This window comes from Gavia stellata, chromosome 17 (assembly GCF_030936135.1).
Source record: "Gavia stellata isolate bGavSte3 chromosome 17, bGavSte3.hap2, whole genome shotgun sequence".
NCBI classification, from domain to species: Eukaryota; Metazoa; Chordata; class Aves; order Gaviiformes; family Gaviidae; genus Gavia; species Gavia stellata.
Window position 1 is genome coordinate 2072989 of NC_082610.1, and position 23418 is coordinate 2096406.

General features: G+C 44.4%; 1 protein-coding gene across 1 annotated transcript in view; it reads right to left on the reverse strand.

Moving 5' to 3' along the window:
- Nucleotides 1-23055, reverse strand: part of DAGLA (diacylglycerol lipase alpha) — a 32569-nt gene extending 9514 nt beyond the window's left edge. The window contains exons 1-13 of the mRNA XM_059825873.1: nt 22961-23055; nt 22208-22419; nt 19719-19820; nt 18973-19111; nt 15633-15720; nt 11094-11228; nt 10331-10408; nt 8964-9088; nt 7601-7757; nt 7193-7276; nt 6986-7063; nt 2814-2894; nt 434-576 (exon numbers count right to left, since the gene is read on the reverse strand). Of these exons, the coding sequence (XP_059681856.1) occupies nt 434-576; nt 2814-2894; nt 6986-7063; nt 7193-7276; nt 7601-7757; nt 8964-9088; nt 10331-10408; nt 11094-11228; nt 15633-15720; nt 18973-19111; nt 19719-19820; nt 22208-22419; nt 22961-23055 (1517 nt within the window). The remainder of the gene's footprint in view (nt 1-433; nt 577-2813; nt 2895-6985; nt 7064-7192; nt 7277-7600; nt 7758-8963; nt 9089-10330; nt 10409-11093; nt 11229-15632; nt 15721-18972; nt 19112-19718; nt 19821-22207; nt 22420-22960) is intronic.
- Nucleotides 23056-23418: the final 363 nt, after the last annotated feature.

Here is a 23418-nt window from a genome sequence, read left to right on the forward strand (position 1 = left end):
GACAACTAGATCAACTGATGCAGACATCTACATTTGGTCAAATATCTCCCTTACCATACATCTATTCACAGCAGATGGGGAGAGGACACACTGGCACTGTGCAGAGAATAAGGAAATTGCACCCTGTCCACTCAACTTGCATTTTCCACTAGTCAGGGTGAAATTAGACATATAGCCACAGACGACTAAGTCATAAACCAGAATATTTGGGAGAGTGGCCACCTGCCATCACAACCTAAACTCCAAACTATAATACGGAGCAAAGGGCTGCCAGCAACCCTCAGCTCCTATAAACTGCCTCTCGGTTTTTCTGCATGCTTCTCAGGGCAGAGACTTGTCTATTACTGCTCCTCGGAGCATCACAAACAGGATCTCATCCAGCTACAACTACACCCCCCCTCTCTCTCACCGGTCCTCCTGCCCCAACACCTACCTCAGCAGCCCACCTGGGGGAGAATAGGCAAAGCACTTCAGCGATGGGTACTGCGGACGCAAGAGGAAAGACAGGATGGCAGCTGTGCCAGCCCCTAGGGAATGACCAACCACAATCAGGCCATAGTGTTTTGTTCCTCTCCCCTGAAAACAAAACACAAAACAAGAAATTGAGGTCAGACTGGAAGGTAAGTCCACAACCCCCCAAATCTGTCCCTTTCCCCAGCTGTGAGCCTTTCTCATACACGAGCACTCCAGACTCCAGCTAACCAGCCCCCCCACCAGTGGGAACTAGTGAAGGTGTGCTAGATTTTGAAATGGAAGCAGAGTTCTGGTTTACACTGTTTAGTCTAAGTCACAGTGGCAGTCCCAGCACACTCCTGCCCTGCTTGTTCTGAAGGGATGCTAGAATTTGTTCTCTCCTGGTATTCTCTCCTACATCTCCATCAGTCAGTGTTTGACCTACTGGGTGTTCCCCAAAAGAAAAAAGGTAGGAAGAAAAAGGAAATGTACACTCAAGCTGTTTGAGTTATTTAGGATTTTATATGAGCCTTTTGCTCCTCCTCAAATCTGACAGCCTTCTGATAATATGAGAGTCCAGGCTCACACACCTGAGGTCTCCTTGGTTCTAGAAATTACTTGCTTTCATTAATTCCACCGCCTCTGCAGGCTGAAAAACAGAAATCCTAACTAGCAGTGTGAATGGTAGTCTTCCAAGTCTAGATGTTCTCAACAGCTGGCAAATGCTCAAGTAATTCAGAGACAAAGCTATTCTCTAACGTTTTGTACCGCTCTTGTTATTCAGAGGCTAGAGTACTAGGCATGGCTCAGAACCTGGAAGTTCACTAAAACAACGTTTGAAAAGTTTCAGTCTTGTTTTCCTGCAGAGCTCTGCCAGTGCCCTGTAGGCTTTACACAGGGAGAGAGAATCCAGCATCCGACTCTCCACGGCCCCAGGTCACCACAGTGGTGGCTATACTTGGACTTCTGCATCAAATGAGAAAACACACATAAAACATAAGACCAGGCCACAAGAATGAAAGATCTATCTTTGTGTCATTTGCCTTTTCAAGACCATTTCTAAGCCACCATCATGCCTGTTTCAGTCAGTGAGGTGAATGCTGGGGGGAGAATTAAGACTTTATACACCTCACTTGTTTTACTTTTTCCCTAAACATCTGTTGCTGGCAACTGTCAGAAACAATGTACTGGGCTAGAATGAACCTTTGGTAGGACCTGGGAGGGCATTTGTATTCTGGCCATACCACTTTTCAGATACTCTTCAAAGTTCAGCTGCAGACAGTACTTAATTTTCTACCCACAAGCCAGGTGCTCCACCTCACATTAATCAAGCTCTCTCTCCATCCTTGTGGGTCAGGGCCAGCTAGTTACACTATTTTTCATCAGTTAAAAGTTGGACCCACCATGCATAAAGCCAGCTTCAAACAGAACAGAACATGATACTTATTATCACGCACAGGAGACAACCAAAGTATAGAGCTCCAAATGTCACCGTATCCTTATCAGACCGGTAGCAATGGACCTCTACAGGACATCAGGAAAAATTCCTCATGAGTAACAGATCACTTAACAAGACCAATTTTCACTTTCTGGGCAGAGAGGAATAAAGCAGCATATAAAGAAGTCAGATGCCTATGTATCTCTCCCTATACCTACCAAACATCACAAGGCAGACACTTCAGTGCTGACTGGTGTGACACTCAAGTTTCAGAGAACCGTTGGGGCTTTCATCCCTTGTTTCTTTCTCCCTTGAGCTACTGCTAATCTCCCCATGGGCACTGCTCAGGCCAAGGCACTCTCTGGGCATGAGGAAAGGACAGCTGTCTGACAGCAGGGAATCAGGCAGTTCAGAAGTTCCCTCCCCAACGGGGACGTAAGACTGTGCTATTACTGGCATATAAACTAAGGTAAGCTGCTTCGTAACATCTCTCTTGGGTCATCCAATAGCGCTCTCACACAAGAAATGTGCACACACAGACAGTCAGTGTGGCATCCCATTGCTGTCTCCAAAGAGAATCTCCATAGAGATGGGATTTTAGTTCCTGTTGATTTGTTTTTAATGTTCCCTGTCCTGCATTGCCACCAAATGGGACTTCCTGGCTTAGCTTTGCCTGAGGGGGGAAAAAAAAATAATAAAAACATCAGCAGCTCTACAGTATTGGTGGTTTCAAAATAAAAAAGCTTTGAGGGAATGAGTAACTAGTTGCCTGTCTAGCAATCCAGAGGGATAGGAAATGAAGGAAGATTTGAGAAATGAGTACAACAGATTCAGGGACATGGAGGTTTCCCTAAAACCAGTGTTTTAGGGAAATCTTGTCTTCTGTATAGCCTGCAAGAATAAAAAGAAAACTAATACTCACTAAGTCTCGTCCAAAAGCTTGAGAAAGCACCATTTCTTGCTCCAATTTCTTCTTGATGTACTCAGCAGATAGCACCATTCCCTGAGGGAAACATGAAGACAGAACAGGATGTAAATGCTTGCATATCAGCCCCAATTTAAACATCCAGCAGCCACCATACTGCCCCGAATGTTGTGTAAGCTCTAGAGTGCCACACAGCATGTGTCAGGGTTGAGGAAGAATACTGACTCCATCCCACATTTAGGAACAGACTTCATTAGGCACACGTCTTGGCTCACTGATTACCAGAGCCACAAACTGTTTAGAAGTAATGACAGTTCTTAAATTAAGATAATACTCAAAGGCCCTATTCCTGGGCTCACGGTGCAAAGGCTAGAAAAAACCCAACCAACACAAAACAACCCACTACTTGAACACAAGATTGTGTATCTGGCAGTTCAGCAGACACCGGGACCTGCAGTAGAATGGAGAAACAAACTTTGATTTTTCTGCACGTTGGTGCTTTAACTGCAAAACTGTACTCTTCCACTTAAATCTGGGAATAAAAGCATGAACTAGCCTAACAAGCACACAAGGAAAATAATACAAACACCAAGACACTAACTGGAGGGGAAAAGTGGCAGCGCTATCTGTATAGGAAGAGTTATTGATGACTGGAGAAGGCAGCAACTATTAAGGGGATTCAGCTGTCAAAGGACATTAATCACAATTTATTAAAGGTTTTTATTCACTAGAAGCTAAGAACTGCTGGAAGACAGGGAATAAGCTGACAGTCCGGTCCTAAACATGTATCCTCTCTGCTGATGGCTGCATCTGAAGAGCGTTTCTCCCTCTGTGTAATAATTACAAATGCAGTCGATCTGTTATAAACAAGCAACTAGAATTTGGCTGGTTGCATAAATTCTTGGCTATGCCTTTACTACAGTTTAATTCAGTGGTAAGCAAGCCTGAACTTCAAAGGCTGAAAACCAGTGATGTAGTCCAGGGTGAACATGGGTAAACAGAAGTCAGCTCCTTCTAATTTGGCGATTACAGACCTCAAATAATTCACACTGCCTCGGTTGGCCAAAAAACAGGGAAGATCATCTCCTCTGATATTTTCCATTACATCCCTACCTGAAAACAGTTTAAGTACAAAGTGAACATTATTGAGCACTGTTTAATCTCAGAGACATAAAAGAATTCATGGCCCTCTCAAAAAGCAAAGACATGTAGAATTTTCAAAGTCCTCGGTATCAAACACAGCCTCAAAACCCATCTGACTACTGAAGAGAAAGAGAAGAACACAGGTGATTCTGCTGAGCCTGTAAATGGGACATCTATAATGCTGTAATCATTATCAAAAAGCAGATGCCATGATATTTCATGCCTGTGTTCAGATCTCTCAGCAGCTAGCCAGCTTCCGCTGCATTCAGAAGAGTCTCCATTTCCAGCTCTAATGAGAAGTGAATGGCAGACTACTTATATAAATTTCTAAGATGAATTTAGGATTCTATTTTTGAAAAGCATGACCTAAATCCATGGTGGTATTACTAATGGGCTGTTAGTCAGCCTTATAGCTATATTTGATAATTACAGTATATTCTAATATAGACAGTGATTTTAATATTATGGAATGAGCCTTTTATCCCTGCAAAGTTACATTTAGACTTTCCATTAAAGTGGACACTGTTTCATAAGTTTCAAAGGACTAAAACCATCTGGGCTTAATTTTCAAACCTCACACGTAAATAACCAAACAGATTGGAGATCTAGGGAAAGTGAAATGGAAATATCCTGTACTGCTTTGCAGTTTGAAGGCACGAAACTGCTCTGCGATACTTGAATTTGTGTGAAAACCCACAAAGGGGGTCTATTTGGTAGAGAAAAGTCATTGCTATTACTGACTCTTCTATTAAACTGGTGAGAGCTGTTAGCATGGCTGAGCTTTCAGGGCTTCCTTCTAGCAGCTACTTCTTGTCATCCTGGTTGGCTCAACACCAGGAAACAAACCTCGATAACATGATTTTAGTAGTTTTCTTCTATGCAAGTTCAACAGAATTAAGTATGGATTCATACCCTTGATTTACAATTATTTTTAAATTAACTTTGTTATAAAATCAATGGATTTTATTTCAAAAATAGTGAAGCTAGATTTTTTTTTTTTGCAGTTAATTTCCCCTAGGGATTGTCATAATCCCTTTTCTTTTTGGCACGCTAACCCATAAACCTTAGTTACAGCTATGTTTTTTGACCCAAAATAGCTCAGAGACCTAATAAATATTTTAACCGTGGCATTCACAGCAACCCAAGCAATCAAACACTTTCAGCTCTGGTACCAGTGGATTGATAAGAAGGCTCATGTAAACATCAAGAGTTGTAATTTGTAGGATGTCTGATCGACACTGCGTGAAGCACAGTGACGAGTGGGCTCCGCAGGTGGAGATAACAGGCCATGCCAGCCTGCTGGGTGCGCGGGACGGAATCAGCAAGAAAAATAACAGAAATCAAACAACTTCCAGGAAGCTCCCAAATGGCCAAGTACTATTCTCCAAATTAAATGTAAGTGTTAGCAAGACACTTCATTTATTTTTGTATTAAAGTTGAGTTCTGGACGTTAAAAACGCATTAGGACAGACATTTTTAAATTCTATTATCTCCATTAGTTTCCCTCAGGAATCAACAGTACATTATTGTCTGAAGATTAATATCGATAAAAATTTAAGATAAAGCTGTATTTCTGGACTAGTAACAATCAGAAAAGAAATAACACAAAGGCCAAATAAAAACTCAGCATAGAACAAAGGGAGTGATCTGATAATGTTTCATATAAGTCACTGGCATATGAATATTTTCACATAAAGATCAAAAGAAAAGCCAGCTTCTGCCAGGATCTATTACTAGCTTATCTGCACATTAAAAATAGAAAAAACTCCCCTTGCTTCCCTTTGGTATCCTTTTACCTTTCTTTCTTTCTATGAACTGTTGATCACACCGATTGTGCAAAGTAATTTTGAGCTCAATGAATTAGTACAAAACCAAGTGACATTATCATTGACAGCAGACATACCGCTTCAGAAGTGTTAAACAAATGGTAAAGATTCACATAGCTAAATATCAGTTAGTGACAAAATACTACCTCATTTATCTGTTTCCATAACATGTCCTGTGTAATTGCTAGGTTGATTAATTTTCTCATTTTGGGGGAAAACAAAGGAAACACCCATTAGCCAAATAGCAGGTACACAGCGTTGTTTTGGAAAAGACCCACTCTGGGAGACTTGGAGACCACAGAGCGTCCAAACAACACTCTCGTAGGTAACGGCTTCTTTATCAGACCCATATCCAGCTAAGCATTTGAGTACGCAGTTATCTATCCACTGCTCTACTTCCTAAAGCAGAGCACCGAAGCACGGAGAAGAGGTTTGGCATTCAGGCAGGACATCATGAATGAGGCAGGAACTCCCAGCTCACGGCTCCCACTGAGTTAGGAGCTCAACGTCCCGCCCTGAAGGGACCCTGATGGGATGATCAGCAGCATCTTGTCTCCCTGAGCGGCAGCATTTCCAGCAGCTGCTACGTTCCAACACGCACAACCTCCAGTTTGTATTTTTCTTTCCCAATCTGGCACTGCATCTTGAGAGGCTGCCAAATTCCCGATAATCTTAAAACTCAGCATGCGTGTCATTACTTTGTTGGACTGGGGCAAAGGTCAGCTCTATAGTAAACTGATTTAGTCAGCCCAGTCCTGATCACTAGTATCAGTCTAATCACACAGATGCCAAGTCCTGCCGGTATCATCCTTTTATGAGGTTCGATGCCTATTCCCCTTGCAACGGAATTTTAAACACGTTCTCAGGGTTTGGCTGAAAGTTCTGAAAAGGTGATTGGAAGAAAAAGTTACTTGAATGACTCCAATCATTTTGTTCTAGGTCTCCGCAGATGCCTTCTACAGTTTGGTTTTTACTAATTGCATGGGTTTTTTAATTACAGATGTAGCGATTTTAACTGTTACAACTAAGGATTTTATGCTAACACCTCAAAGCCATTTCACTGCAATTATGTAACGCCCTTCTTAAAAGCACCTCAAGCAACTGAGACCACTTTTTTTTGGCCTATAATTAAAAAGTCAAAACATTAGGGGAAAAAAAAGCAGTGTTTTGTTTGTTTGGGGTTTGTTTTCTTTTCCACACCTTGTGTCCCAGCCAGGTTCCATGGTGACCCTCAACCGGAAGGCGCTCTGCATCCCCAGTTAGGTCAGTCAGGGCATCCTGGAAGAAAAGCAGTCACCACGCTTCAGGTAAGCCAAACACCACGTGCCAGTCAGGAAGGTCTCAGACTCTCCTGAAAGTTTGCCAGAGTGGCCAAGGGTATGTGAGGCCACTGGACAATGCACTTACTTTTGGAGACAGAGTTCCTCGGATACTAATGACCACCTTCTTCTTATCATGGTCCACAGCCACATAGAAAGGCGTTTCATAAACCTGGAAAAGATCCACTACTGTAACAATCAGGCGAGACATTCCCGTTTAATTATTCTCCTGCTCAGGGAAAAGGAGGCAGAGCAGCCTGACAGGTTATGCCTTATGCGTAAGCACTCCTCTGAAGGATCTGATTTTTGGCAGTAGCAAATATTTCTGTCCGAGTGGCAGAATCTCTTGATGGAGAGATAGGTTGGGAAGCTCTAGGGTCAGAAAAAGGCTTAAGTTTCCTTCTTTGTACCACTACACCTGGAAGCACGTAAATCCCATTAGGAAAGGCCTTAGAAGCATGCCCCAGATATGAAGGGGGTTGCAGATTCTCCTTACTGCATCGTGGCAAGATGTGTAAACAATGTCCACTGAGGTCATATTCTCATCCAAGAAGTGGCGCCGGATGGCAATGGCATTGCAGCCACAGCAATTATCCTCTTCAATGGTGACACTAGGTGCATAGCGGGGACGTGAAGGACAGAGACAACAACATCTGCAGAAGGAAAAAATAGCTTTGAGGAAAAGAGGAATGTGGAAGTGACTGGCTTTAGAGTGGAATGCCTAGAGATAAGGGAAAGACAGACCCTGCATGCCACACTGGCCTCATCTCAACAGCAGTCATTTCCCTCACTCGTAGGAGCTCTTGCACAAAACAGCACACAGCTCATGTTTCAGCATCGAAAAGGGGCACTGGGATCAGATGCAGTTTTCCTTCCGAGCACCAGAGAGAGCTACAGTGCAACCAGTCCCCGAGGAATCAATGCACGGTGGGGCTGGGACCTCTCCTCAAAGGATACTGTGCTTCATAGCACAGTCCCACATTGCTTCAACACACAAAGCAGCTAGTATTTACTGAGGTCTAGATCTGTTTATAACAGAAAAGAAAACAGGTCTAGAATCATTCCAGAACAAAAACAGCAGCACAAATTTTTTTTTTTACTTCTTTCCTTCTTTCCCTTATGAGACAATTCACAAATAAAAGTACTCAAAAAGGAAGTATATTCCCCCTAATAAGTTCAGCACAGCAGTTGCCTGTGTCAGTGCAAAAAGCTCAACCCCAAAGAGAACCTGATGACAGCATTTAGAACAGCTGAAAGCAAACATTTAAAACAATGCAATCCTGAACTGAACTACAGCATTGCTACCGTGAGGTGAGCACTATACAGCATGGCAGAAAAACAATTAGTCAGAGAGAACACAGCACAAACTCCAGCCAAGTCTTGCCAATGCTTTAATAAAGACCCAAATGTCAGCTGCCTGCATATCTGGGCTTGCTGATAAATCTGATTTCTGAGCTCCGAGACAGCTATTTTGACTCAGTGTGAAAGCAGTCTTGTGCCAGATGAGTTCTTTCTGCTGGCTGTTCAAACTGCACAGGACTGGCATGATCCTTAGTGCACCAGAAAGGATAGAGCACAGGACAGTCTGGTTTATTTAACAAGATAAGCAGATAAGCAACTATAAGGAAGAGGCTGAGGAGAAAGACACTGGAGTCTGAAGGCACAGAGTCACTGAGAGATGGAAAGAAAAAGCATGAGACGGGAAAAGAGGAAAAAGCAGAAGAGAAAAGGAGAAAGAATAAATAGAGGGGTGATGAAGAGAGCAAACTGATGAAAGAACGGAGAATTCTAAATCTGGAAGAAACAGAAGGGAAAAGGGAAGAAGAGAAGGCAGAGTGATAGACAGGATGGCCACTCACGAGCAGGATCTGGCCAGGCGACAGAGTCCACATGTGGGCTTCCTCATCAGGTATATGGGCCAGCCATAGGCAGCCAGGGCAAACAGCATGTAGTAACACACCTCTTTGTACCGCTGCATCTCTTGCTGAAAGAGACAAGAGACTCGCTAAAGGCCTTATTCTTCTTTAGATAGTAAGTTTTTCTACTGTTTCCCTTTTTCCATCATAGTTAGACACATGCACCCTTCTTTCTGAGCATCAGCCTTCTCTCTCAGCACCACCAGAACAGCACCATCAGCATTTCCAGGTGACCGCAGGAGAGCAAGCTGATTGTGCTGAGCAAGATCCTCCCCCCTCCCAAGAACAGCTCAGTATAGCTATGCCTGTTTTCCTGAGCGGAGGAGCCCTGCCAGCTGTTTAACAAAACTAGAAGTTAGCTCTAGAGAACTTCTCCTCTGTGTATCAAACACCCTGCTGCAAAGGAAGGTCATCCTCTGTGGGTTTTGCCCCACCCTGCCCTAGCTGGGAAAGAGATAAACTAGTCTAAGTCCCAAGAAGATGAGCCCTCTAAATATACTGCTTTCACATAGTCACAGGCCATAAGAAAGATGCCCAGAGAGGACCATAAAGCCAGTCTGGGGCCACGTGCCTCAGTGCTGTCTTCTGTAAGTTCTGCTGACATCTCTCCCCACACACCTATTCGGAAGGAGAGACAGGCTGAACATGAGCAGGATGTTAGTATTAAAAAACGCAGCACAGCACAGCCGCAAGCAGGTTAATCACAGCATCACTTGATCAGAGATGCTGGGATTGGGTCAGTCTTGCCTCTCTTGCTGCAATATCATCTAATCAAGGGGAGTGAATACAGTTTGCCCAACGAAGGGCTGCAACAGCAGCATGCCAGGAGAAAAGCCAAGTTTAGTTCACACAGAACAGAACAGACTGCAGCCATTTCCATCCTGAGAACTGCTGACAATCAGCCCCAGGAAGGAAGGCTCCATCTCGCTCCAGGCAGCTTCCTGCCCTTATCAAGATGGAGCCCTGCTGGTGGTACTTCCATATGGAGCTCTGCACGACACTCCTGGATGCAGCACTCAAGGCGTACCTCTGGCTTCGGGGAAACCTCACACTGCCTTCCCCCATCTGAGTGGAAATACTACCACTTCCCACAAAGTGGAGGACAGAGGCAGATAACGCTTTAAAAGTGATCTGAAGACAAATAGCCTCCAGAGAGCAAGCACTGTTATTATATTCTGTTGTATTAATCTTTAATTTTTTTCATTATTCCAGAAAGGGGCAGAAAGGAATAAGAGAAGCCACTGAGAAAAAGAAAACAGGCTACATGGAGAAGCAAGGTGAGTTTGCAAGATCAGAGTCCAGTGACTTACCGCATTTTTCAGATCCAGATATTTTGTGTTCCTGGTCACTGGCATCCCAGACAGAAAAGCTAAAATGTCATTGTTTGCCTGGAAGTCACAAACATACATAAAAATTCTTCTTTGTGACACCAACACAAAATCTACGCCTGAGAAACAGAAAGCACTATGTAACCTGGGGCAAGATACTTTCAAGTATCCCAACCAGTCTCTTCAACTGGTTCCAATTCTGCTGTTCTTATTTCTGCCTGATCTGATCACTGCTGTCTGAACCCCACCTCTCAGAAAAACAAAACAAAACAATTTTCTACTGGATTGACAGTCTCAATGCCAGTAATGGCTTGGGAATTTTGGAATTTTCCCCTGAAGTTCCTCCTGAAGCTTTACCCAGATGCTGGAGACTTCTCCGCACCACTGTATAGAAGGCGTAATCTTCCCATTCATTTTCAAGTACCTGCCACCTCCTTTCAAGCTAGTTTCCCATCTGGGGTCAAGAGCTAAATCTGTATGTATCACCTGCCTAGAAAAGATGACAGGTTTCACAAGCTTGACTCAGTGTCAGTTGGGCCCTTTGGGAGACTCAGAAAAAGCTGCTAAAGAAGTTAGTGTTTTTATTTTACAGCTCAGTGACTGGCAATAGCCCATCACAGAACAGAAACAAGGTGGGCAGAGTCATGCAGTTCTCTCACAACAAGTCACAAGAGCAGCAGCAAAGTCAGAAACCAAGTGAGATGCCCACCGCCTCCGTGCACAGCGATGCGCCCCCTCCACCCACCTCATCCAGCACAGCATTGCGCTTTGCCCGCTGCCGTTGGCGCAGAAGAACCAGGCCTGCAATGATGTCAGATGGGACGATGTCAAGGTCTCGGAAAAACTCAGCAAAAAGGTAGGCGATTTCAGAGTAGGCGTCCTGCAAAATCCAGGGAAAGAAGAGTTTAGGAGGAGGAGTTTGGGTGTGGGGAGCCTCAAAACAGGACACAGAATGAGAACCAATGCAGCAGCAACGGCCTCATTTCTATAGCTCTCTCTCCAAAACATCCACGAGATTCCTTCAGGGAACACCATATCTGGTCTAATCATATTAATATCTCTTATTTTACACAGTCACACAGGAGGCCTCAGCTGAGACTGAATTGGTACTATGCTGGGTGCTTATGTGTGGGCAAGCAGACCACCTCAACATCAAAACAGACAAGGCAGACACGAAGGGAGAGAAAGGAAATGCTTTCATCTCTACATTGTAAATAAGACAGAGGAAGTAAGATGAGAACGAAGCAAATCCCAATCCAGAGTCACCTCAGAGTCATCCTTCCTCAAAAGCAATTTCATCTGAACAAAGGCTATTCATGAAAAAAGCACTGATTTCATCCTATGTAACAGCCTCTTCAGTTCTGTAACTCTGTCTTGGGATCATTTTGCCTGTACTTAACCCTGACCTCACCATCCCAGGCACATCACAGAAAGTGACAGCTTTTGAATCCTGCCACTGAACAGTCTCTGTAGCTGCTCACTGTCACCATCACACTCTTTGCTACATGATTTCAAGGAGTTAATCACAACAAGCAGGTGTTACACATGGCAGCTCTTGGTACTGAAGAAGCTGACCAAGTTACCAGGCTTTTCTAGGTTTATCTTGGACTACACCCAAGCAAAAGGGCCTGAAAAGGAAAACCTGGAAAAAGATCTGGATCATTAAATACAGAGTTCCCAGAAGAGAAGGTGACCAAACCCAAAAAAGGAAGAAATCACAAGAGGCACAGAAGTGGAAATGACCTGAGAGGGTCAAGCAAAGGCTCTGAAGCAGAGTGACAAACAAAGATATTTTGAGGAGAAATGTTATTTTCTCTTTTGCTCGGTAACACAAAAAAACCTCCAAGGCCTTAAGCGAGAATGGTTGGGGAGGTTGGAGATAGGCTGGACTGTGAGACAGTGCTGATCTGGTCATCGCTCAGACCAGCGAGCTTAAAGACAAGGGTGACCCAGAGGTTGGATCAACAAAAAGTGGGACTGAGCAAGTGCTGTAGTACACAAATGGTCAGTATTTTGATTCCTGCCATCACTAAACCTTTCCTACCAAGGTCTGTCACAGCCTTATCCTGAACTTTTAGCCTGTATTTTCATAGCATCCTTTACTCAGCACCTAGAGCCATGCGACTGCAGTCTTTTCTGTAGAAAGCCTAAGCTGTGCACTTGAAGAAAGGCTAGTCTTCAGGACAGGATCTCTCCATCTCTCTTCTTTGACAGGCAAGAAAGTAAATCCCTTTCCTCCCTAGCAGTCTTGCAGGAAGTGACCTACATTCTTTTATCTCTGACAAACTCCTGGTGTGCAAGATTACTTTCTATCATTTTTCACTTGCCTACAAAAGCAAGTTAAATCACCATTAAGAACAGGGCTTCAGGTGCCAACTGTGCAGGTTTCCATGCCAGCTGTGTCTCTGAAGAGCAAATGGACTGGCATTAACCTCTCCAACATTACAACTGCAGTATCCTTGAAGTACTGACCCCATAAATCTTAACACAGTTCCTCTAAGCACACCAGAAATGCAAACAGCCTCAAAGTAAAATACGACGAACACCCATTAACCCAAAGTGACATCAACACCCATTAATACTCTGACCAAATTAAAAGGCTGTAATGGAAGTTCAACACTCATGTTCTGTTCCGAAGGAAGAGTTTTTGCTGGAGCACCTGGTATTATATTGTAGGATTGACTGTAGTGTTCTGCAACAAATCCTGCAGGCTCTGGGGCTGGCAGAGCCGGTGGAGACTTGGCACTTCATACTTCAGTCTAGACCCATAAGAACAGATTCTTGCCCCAATGCCATGTCCACTCTGCAGAACTGTTTTCCAGCCCAGAGGAGGATGATCCTCTGCTAGAACATTTTTTCCATGAAGACTGGGAGAGACAGTAATGGATTCATTTCTGATCCATTACAAATGCATTCATTCCACACGCTGTCATGCCAGGACACACAAAGTCAGAGCTTGTTTCTGCAAAGAAAAGAGCCTGAAAATTGCTCAAGCTGAATATAAAATGGAAATTCAATAGCACAAGGAATTTGGAGATTCTGGTATCTGCTTTTATCCTGAACTAAAAAAAAAAAAAAAAAAGTAGAAACAGACAGTCACCACAGAATGAAAAGTTTGTTAAAAAAAGCTTGACACAAAGTGAAATAGTTTGCATTCCTGAATAAAATAGAGTTGTTCAGAAACCAGGCCATTCAGATGCCTGCCAGGGCTCTCCAGCCAGGCTGCAGCACCCACGCTGCGCCCTCAGGACAGGCGGCTCTGGACACCTGGGCAAGGCGACCTGGTTGTGCTGTCAGGGGGAAGGGAAGCTGCCTCTGCTGTGGTAGCGCAGGCAAGCAGAGGAGCAGAAAATAACCCCCAAGGAAATGCTGCTGTTTGAGCCGCCATGACACAAAGCTTGTTTTGTTTCCGTTTTCCAGATGGATTTTCCTAAATTTTTTTCTCTAGCAGATGATCTGTGAGAGCTGGCAGTCCTGGGCTATGACTTCTCAGCGGGACAGCAGGTTGTGGCTGGGACATTCCCTGGGAACGTGGCAGCATTTCATCCCGTACCACAGGAGTGTGCCACGGGGAAGGATCTGCATGCCAGTACACATTGCTGGATTTCTGCAAAAGTGCTATGACAATTCCTGCAGCCGTCCACACTTTGGAAACTGCACCCTGCAGATAACTACATAGCACTTACCAACAAACCTTTTTAATCTAATTCATACTGGTTGCCATCTGTGATGAACAAATGTTCAGGTAGCCTTCACCTGCCTCACCATTATTCTTACACGGCTCTTCATCTTATTACACCTTTCCCTTTTGAGGTTAAAATCCCAGTCCCATTTCTCTTCCTATACAAGTTCATATCCCCTCCAATATGCTCCTTTTTCTGCTGCATCTTTTAGGATACCAAACACCAAGCTATATTTAGTGAGGACATCACTGATGTGGTCGGTCCCTTGGTGTTTTCCCTGTCATTTTCTATGCCCTTCTATGGAAGCTAAACGTTTTTCTGATTTTTTGGCCACTGCTGTGCACTGATGTCTTTGTTGAAGTGTCCTTGATAACTCCCAGCTCTTTTCCTGAGAGGTTGTAACTAATTCAGAGCCCAGTGTATGCAAGTAATTTAAACTCTTTCTTCAGATGTGCACACATCACCTTGTCTTTCTTTATGACTTTCTTCTATTTTTCCTGAAACAATTCCCTGGTTCTGCTTGGTCTTTCAAGAGTTCTTAAATACTCTTAATTCTGACCAACTTAAATATTACGGCAAAATTTTCCACCTTAATACTCACCTCTCCAGCAGGTCCTCAGGACTCCTGTTGAATACCACCCTAAGGCACAAACCTCCTCCCACTACTTGCAATAAGAATGGACTGCTAACTTTTGGGGAAGCGATATCAAGCCCCTTACCCTTCCCTGCTGGATAGACAACAGCAAGGGAAAGTCCCAACTGTAGCACATGAAAACTTCAAACCAATGATCTTCATGTGAATCTATGGATTAAGTAGTAGTTTTCGACTGTTAGTAATCCAGAAGTATTCTTTTGCCGATTCTGACAGGTTTACATTTTCCCATTTTCAGAGAGGTCTGTCTCCTTCTCAAGTGTATGAGGCTGATAAGAGAAACTGCCTAAGCAAACTGGCTGATAAAGGGAAACTGAAGCTGACCACCAAGTACTGTCAAATGTTGAACCTAAACAGTGAAAATATGTATTTCTTCCACTGGTATCTTCACTTAAAATTATTATCCCAGTTCACTGCAACAGCGAGGTAAACAACTTCAGCAGAAGACTTTAACACTGACAACATCGCTTTTCAGTACTACTAACTTCAGTGAGAGTCCTGTAATACTCAAAACCAGAGGGTTAAGACTAGCCATTCTGAAAAGACAACTGCCCTACTCAACCATGTTTTACATCTGCATCTAGAGGGAAACATCAGCTTCTGCACGGAATACCCAGGTACCCTCCTGCAGAAATGTAAGCGCTCATTCAGGCTACTTGGGCTGAAAGGAAAGAAAAGGAACCAGCACACAGCAAAATTTCAGGCCTGGTCATTCTGAGGGTAGCTCAGCTTGCTGCTTCTTGGAAGGCACTGCCATCCTTGCATGCACTACTGTCAAGGCTCACTGGACTCCTTGTGCCTCCAGATCTCAAAGAACACTCACAGTGAAATGAGACACACATCATCCAGGCTGGACAGCAGGAACCCCACACTGCTACGCTCTGTGAGTCCCATATACTGTCAGCCATACACATAGCTTGCTCTCTGACAGGAGATATTTGTTACCTACCGACTGAGAGTCTTTTGTCCGTGTGCAGCAAAGAAAAACTTTGAGTCTGCGCGTCCAGCTGCTGGCTTGCCCTTCTTCCAGGCGGTGTCTATAAATAAAGAGTAGAGTATGCACGTGAGGACGGGCAGGAGAACACGACTGCAAGCAAATGGTAGGATCCAATACAAAGTCACACAGCCTACGCTATCGCTGGTAAAATGAGTGCTAAACCATAGTCTTATATTTATCCTGGTCTAGCAGAGACAAGGAAAGCACATAGAGATTAACAACTCAGCTCATTTTATAGGACAGGAAGGTCAATAATCTAGCTGTTCTAGCCAGGATCAAGCCTCTGTATTTATATACATGGTGTCCTGCCTGAATAGGATGGCCATGATGAAGCTACTGTTGTTCTACAATATCTGCTGGAAGCAGGATATACAAGAGAACCTGGTGCTTCAGATGGAGGGTCTACTGGTAACTCGGCAGCTGCATCACGTGCTGGGGTGTGCTAGCACTCAGTAGGAAAACTCCACCTCGGGGCGAGGGGGTGGGAATGGTACAAAAAGAGCACTCAGTACGAGAAGAGCTGTGCAATTTTTTCCAAAAAATAGCTTATTTTGAAAAATATGTTTATTAAACATAATACAGTCTCAGAACTGAAACAATTTGCACTCTTTATTCAAGTATGGTGCATAACTTTAATCAAAAAAAGGAAAGCAAGCTGAAGGTTCCCTTTCAGTTTAGAAAAGGTTAAAAAAAGGCTGAATACAGCAGGTTTAGCTCAACCCACATTTGGTTTATATGACATTTCAACTTCAGCTTCAAAATTAGCTAATTGGACAACCCTATTTAAAATGAACTACAGCTGAGTTCTCTCCACTGTTGTGAGCTTGTCCTAGTTACTACATTTTGCAGGGTGACAGTCCCTCATTTTTGACTGGCATACCTGCACACAATCCTTAGATCAAGTCTGGCTTAGTGGCGTCAAAGTGGGTGACTGTGTGATTCTGTGCCAGAGCGCCATGCTACCTGCATAAAGTCCAGAGCTCCTCTAAGGCAGGGTCTTTTTTTAATGCGAGCACAGACTAACTCAACACAGGTCAGACCAATCAAAAAAGACCACTTTATTTCCTGGCAGGTAACCACATCAGGAAAAGCCCAAGCACAGAAAGTGGGTTGCATCTGGGAGAAAAAGGTGCTGGTAAAGGTGTATTTGCCTGCAACAGGAGGAGCAGATCCCACAGGGCAATCCATCAACTCATGCCTGAGCATTTTAAAACAACTATCCACAACCTCTAGGAAGACTCCAAAAGAGGAAAAGGAATACAAGTGTCTTAAGACAGAGCTGGCAACACTCAGTTTGCTCCACTAAATGCCAAAGAACTCGGGCAGCAATGCAAAGAACTTCACAACTTCACAGCGGGGGTTGAACAAGCAAGTGTGCTCTGAGCTGTTTTCAGTCCAACTTTCCCCAAATTCTTTCTTCCCAACACTGAACTTCCACACATTTAGTATGAGCTCTAAAGCAAGTTTCTTAGAAAAGCCTCAGCACAATTAGCTGAGCCTTTTGTTTAGTTGTTTTATTTTCTTAGCTCTGCAAGAACATAAAAGCCCACACACATCACGATGCCACTGGTAAAGGAAAACCTCTGCGTAACAGAGTCCAACAGCTACAGCAGAGTACCACAAAAAGGCAGCCAAAGTTACACGTCTCCTTAATGTGACAAACAAATCAAGTTTTTCATGAGTTAAGACAGAGGAAATACGGCTCAGGTTAAGTATAATACAAAGGTCAAATTACTGCTCTACATCAGAAGGCACGTATCACTGCAGACAGGGAGATTTCAATAGGAACGACTGGCCCTCAGCATCACAATCCAGAAACAGGCAGTGAATTTCATAACATGTTCTTTGGAAAGGATTGCTTTAAGCAAGTGGAAAATTCCAAAATATATTCTTTGAAAACAATTGCTTTAGTAGTGAACACATAGTAACATTTTATGTTTCCCTTTCACATTATAGCCCACAGCATTTTGCTTGTTAACACCTGTTAACACTCCCTTTCTAGAGTGGAAATCTGCAAACAGCATGCACAAGCTCTCTGAAAATGTTATAGGCCTGGAGGGAAAAACCTGGCTGTGGCCCAAGGGTCAAATACCTTCACTCAGCTGTCTGGGATCTCAGAGCTCCTCACAGGGGAGATAAAAGCAAATCAAAACAAACCCAAAAATTAAGTTCTCTGGCAAAAAACTTTGTAATCTGTGGCACTCCATTTCCCTTCGGAAAAATAATGCACTGAGCCAGCGGCTTTGATGTAGTGTGGGGTACTAGAGCCACAGTATCGTCACAGCTTCTCATCCCCATCTCCCTGGGAATGTCTTGATCACAATGCAGCAATCGCGCACGTTAGGCTAACCGGGCACTAACTCCAAATATTTAAGGCTGGTGTTAGTAACATATTGAAAAGGTTAGGAAGAACGTCTTACACATTCTGCAATTAAAAAACCCAGGCTCCTTCAAACAAAACTTGATGCATGGCCCTTAGAAAAGTCGGTTTTTCCTCAAAAAGACAACCTGAAGGATCCTATTTCGAGACACTGGAAGAGCATATATTTAAAGCATCCCTTGAATACACATTCCCAACAAGAAATGCAAAATTTGCAGAGTGTTTTTTAAAAGCCTCATTTTTTACCATTCAAAAGCTAATGCCCTCAAGTCCTACAAAACCACATTCCTTGCTGACAGTTACAGATGTCAAGACTGCATAAGAAAACAAAGCCTGTTTGTGTTGTCCTGCTACTGGAAAGAAACTTCTGAAAAATGCCTTGCTTGGTGAAAAAAGCCTTCATATCCCCATCTGGGTAGCTCAAAGATGCAATCAATTCTTAATTAAAAGATCTGACTGCCAACACAAAAGAAATTGCTTCTTGGCCAAGACCAAATACAAGAAACCTCAGGCCAAAAGGTCATATTTTGAAGACAAAAATAAAGGAAGAAAGGGGCTTTGGAAGAAGATGCTGCCTCAACTTAAGGAAAATCTAAGCACTGCCTCACTGTTATCAGGCAAAACAGTGCTACAGGATGGACAAACAAGCTGTTATGGTCAGCACTGCCTTAAGGGGCTCATAAGGATTCACAAATCCAGTGATTAACACGCAATCCAGCCAGATACCACATTGCTTCGCCTCCTTTGGATACAGATGCCCACACACAGCACCTGACAGTCTCAGCTGCCTTCTAAAATCACCCTCACCAGCAAAGGGAAGCAATGCCTCAAGCTGAATGCTCCCTGAAATGAGGCAAGGAGAATGTCAAGAACCAAAAAAAGCAGGGCACACTTCCAGAAACGCTGCTTTACCGCAGGTTGTACGTCCTCAGGTTGCGCTGTCTCCGCTTTGTGGCGCGCAGTTTGACAAAGGTCCGGCCTGTCGGGTCGAAGACGCACAGGACAGTGATGCAGACGCTCAGGATGACAACCCAGTTGCACACAACCATTCCTGCAAAGAAAGACGAGTCAGGTGCTCTGCCCGTAAGTCTTGGCAGCATCGCTTCCCGCTTTTCACTGCACACATCGGACCCACCTACCTCTCCATTGCTGCATGGCAGACACAGAAAGTTACCCCAAATACTCTTCCAGCCAGCTGCAGCAAAAGGAATTCCTCTGGAAAGGCTTCTAAACCACAGCTAGGTTTGCCAGCTGTTTTAGGAGATTGCCCATGCAGAAGGCCGTTAAATACTCACTGAGTATCTAGGGGACTGCAACATTGGCATCGCTCCCGCCAGGAGACTGGCTGAGACTGAAAAGGAGTTCCAGGAAAACAGTAAAATCATTTTGAACTGAAGAAGGGGAACCAGGTTTTTACAGACTCCCCAGCCAGACCCTTCCATGGGAACATGAATTCTTGCCTCAGTGCAGACAGCACAAACAAATGAATAGAAGGACTGTTCTGAGCAATAATGTCTCAGGAAAACAAGCACCACATTTACAGCTACAATCCACTTCCAACAGTCAATCCCCACATGCATGAATGAATTAGCTCTCCAAGGCAAGAGGATGTCTGCGCATACACAGGAATGTACACAAACCACATTCCAAATACATACCCAAAGTGACACTCTTTGCTGTGATATCATTGCAGGAAGTGTAGTACTGCGTTAGCCAAACGATGCCCACAATAGCGTACACAAACTCAATCACCAGGATAGCTGAAACAAAAGGAACACAATGGATAGTAGCAGCATCTCCCTAAGGATTAACGACTGCCTCTCCCCATCTTCTGGAGAGAGGTTCTTTAGCAGGACAATTGCACAGAATAAGTGACCGCAGGACTGGGTCCCAGTGCTTTGGAAGGTGATATTCAAGAAAATGAACCAAAAATGTACTATGTCCTTAACACTAACTACTCCTAAATGACACAAGGATCACATACACACAGAGCTGTCAGTACCCTTGGCTGTATCAAAGGTGTGAATCAGATAGCCCTACCTTCCACCCAGGACAGTGGAAAGACTCCCTAAGTAACAAGAATCACCATGTAACAGTACCTAGGTCTTAAGCACCTCAGACAGCTGGCCTGATTCACAGATATGAACTTAGTAGTAGTGTGTATCCAGGACTAATCCTGCTTACTACACTTAGCAAGTGTTCCCAGCACCTCTGCTCTTTGCAGTCCTCACAGTAACAGTTCCCAGGACACAGTCCCTAAGGAGTCATTTACCGGCTCCTCAGTTTTGCATGCTACCCAGGCAATGAACAAGAAACTGTGGGCTGACAGTGGCTCCCTGGAACAAAAAAGTTGGGAAACACTGCTCTGAAGTGCCCATCCTCACCCTTTCTCTACACATTACAACCCCAAAGTACAGGTGGGCAATCAGGTCTGGAGAGGGTAAATAGCTTGCTTAGTAATGCCTACCAAGCCTTTGGTGGAGCCGAGACTGAACCCATGTTCCAGCCTTGTCAACTAACCATCCACCCTCCTTATCTATGTGTCAGCACAGTATCTTTCCGTAAGTGGCTTACTACAGACTCTCGCTATCCTGGAAAGACCAGTTCAAAGAGCCACAATAGCAAACAGTTTTCAACAACAGTGGGCAAGGAACCAGGGCTGGACCTGGTTCCTGCTCAGCACAATCTATATTCTTAAATTGAGCTAGGCTTTGCCTACCTTGGCTTGTCTCCCCTCTGACATCACCTGCTGCAGGACAGGAGCAGCAATAGCACAGACAAGACTTTCATGGGTTCATATTGGAACACTTTCCCTAGATTCATATGCACTAACAGCACATGCTTAAAATGGGACAGTCACACAGACCTTGTCCACACAATGGTCCCACTCCTATTTCTACCATCAGAACTGATGAAGCTATTGAGAGTAAAAAGCCCCATGAAACAAGCACATACAAGACCCAAGATACAGTATAACTACAGATCCTGAACACCTGTATTAGTTTAAGGCAGACAAGGAAGAAAAGTGGATGATTCTTGGGTGGGAAAAAAACTCTTTGGATTCTCTCTACCTCCCTTGCCCCATTTAGTCTGGTTTTAACACAGTGTTACTCAAACCGCCAGGCTCTACGTGCTTCCCTAGGGAGACTGCAGTGTGTCTGGGAAACCGGAGAGAAAGATTTGTTTGCTATTCATGTTAATGATTTGCACTTCGCACTCAAAGGCGGAAATGTCTCACAGACAGAGCTTTCAAGCAAGGTTACCCATATTTTAGCAAATACTGCATGAACAGTCCAGCAAAAACAGAGATGCAAAACCATGAGATTCTTTCTTTGGAATGGGCTTGACTCTGCATCTCCGAAAGATTTTTCTCTTAAAATCTTCACTCAGCACAGAAAAATCTGACCAAGTTTCTGTACCTGGAAGACAACAGAACAGAGGAGGGAAGACAAGCTATAAGGGAAGCCCTGAATAAGAGATCAAGGAACAATCTCTTTTCTGATCTAGTTCTTGGTGCATGAGCGGACAGGAAATGTTTTTAGGAGGCAAAAGTGCTCTCTAAGACAGAAGATGCAACCAGTGAGCAGGTGGTAAACCTATTTATCTCATGGTGCCTGGAGGTGGAGTATCGAAGTGCAGGTTCCTGGATGAAGAGATGCATTACATGTGAGTCAAGAGGTCTCAAGGTAGGTGGGTGTAGACTTAAGTGTCTGTATGACAGGCAAGGACATACACATGCCTCGGGGTCAGAACCACCATGATTTACACAAACATATGCCTGTATCATAGGAGAACGTGTGGAAAAAGGTGGGAGAGAGGTGTAGATTCATCTCACTGTGGCAGATCTGTGTTGCAAGACAGAAGGGGAGCATATTTTGTTAGAGGAAAAGGATGTACCTGCATCGCAATGAGGATGACAAGTTAAAGGTTTGCTAGAAAGATATTTGGGGCATTGCATGAGAGTCTTACAGCAATGACAGGGTGCAGTATACGTGATGTATTCAGATGCATATCACATACAAGTGGCCATCTGGATGTCTTTCAGAAGCTGTGTGTTTGTCAGGGTGTGGGGAGAGAAGTCTTCTGCGATAGCAGATGGCAGTGTGGAGGCTGAGTCATTAGGAGGCCTCAGGCCGCTGCCTCTTACCCAGTCTGACATAGAGCACATACTGCATCGAGTCCCGGGGCTCTGTGTACAGGATACTGCCTCGCATGCTGAGCCAGATGATTGCCACCTCTGCGATCATACAACTGAGCAGGATGCCCAGGTAGCCTCTGCCGTGGTCCACCAGGTTAAGCGAGCAGGTCTCGTTGGGGTTGTACACCAGCCCAAAGAGCACCACAGAGAGGATCACAAACCTGCCAGTCACAAACCAGCTTGTTACCAGCAGTAAGCCAAAGAAAGCTGCATGTAATATCCCACACCTGCTCTTCTCACAGAACTATTGAGGATCCTCAGTGTCCCACAGCTATTTACAATTAATATTAATTTGTTCTGGAAATCTCCTCCCCACAAGCCATCCAGAGGCCCTGCTACCCCAGTCAGAACAATTTGATGATCTGCATCAAGTCACATTATCCCACGGGATCTGCCACTCCAATTGTTTTTCCTGAGCCCCTGTACAGAAACATAGCCCCAAACTCCAGTGGACAACCTTGGGCAGCACTGGAGGATGCAGGAGGCTCTGGTCAGGCTCCCTCTTTGGAACCGGAACTAGACCTTAGAATAGAACTTGTCCAAAGAACCAGAAGTTGAAAATATGTTAGTGTCTGTCAGAAATGCCCCAAACAAGCCTTCCAGCCGCATGTATAAGCGCAGGAAGAATTACAGCTGCAAGAAAGAGGAATAGCAAAGAACTCATGGGAGAATTCAAACCATCATTCTGCCTTTCTCGCTTACCAGGTGGTATGCAGGAGGAAGAGGAAGACGGCTGGCAAAACCAGGTCATCGCTGCCTACAGACCAGCGCCGGCGGAACACGACAATCCCTGGCATGGCTAGCAGGTCTGAGGAAGTTCAGCAGGCACGACACTCACCTCCTGGAAAAGAACAGAATCAAAGATGCTGCTCTTCAACCCCCTCGGGAGAGCCCCACAACCCCACACTAGCAGAAGGACCGCACCTGAGAGCTCTCCTATTTTACACCAAAGATGGCAGAGCTTCTTCCTTCCAGCACCAGGGGGCATGGCATGCTCGAGAAGGAGAGCACAGGAGAGGAACGTACAATTTAAAGAGTGGGAAGCATTAGGTGAAGCAGGTATAACTCACTGAACATAGTCACCACTCACCCAGCTCCCCTTCACAAGATTACCTGGAATCCTGTTAGGGCTGCATGTTGGTAAGCAGTCCCTGTGGGGT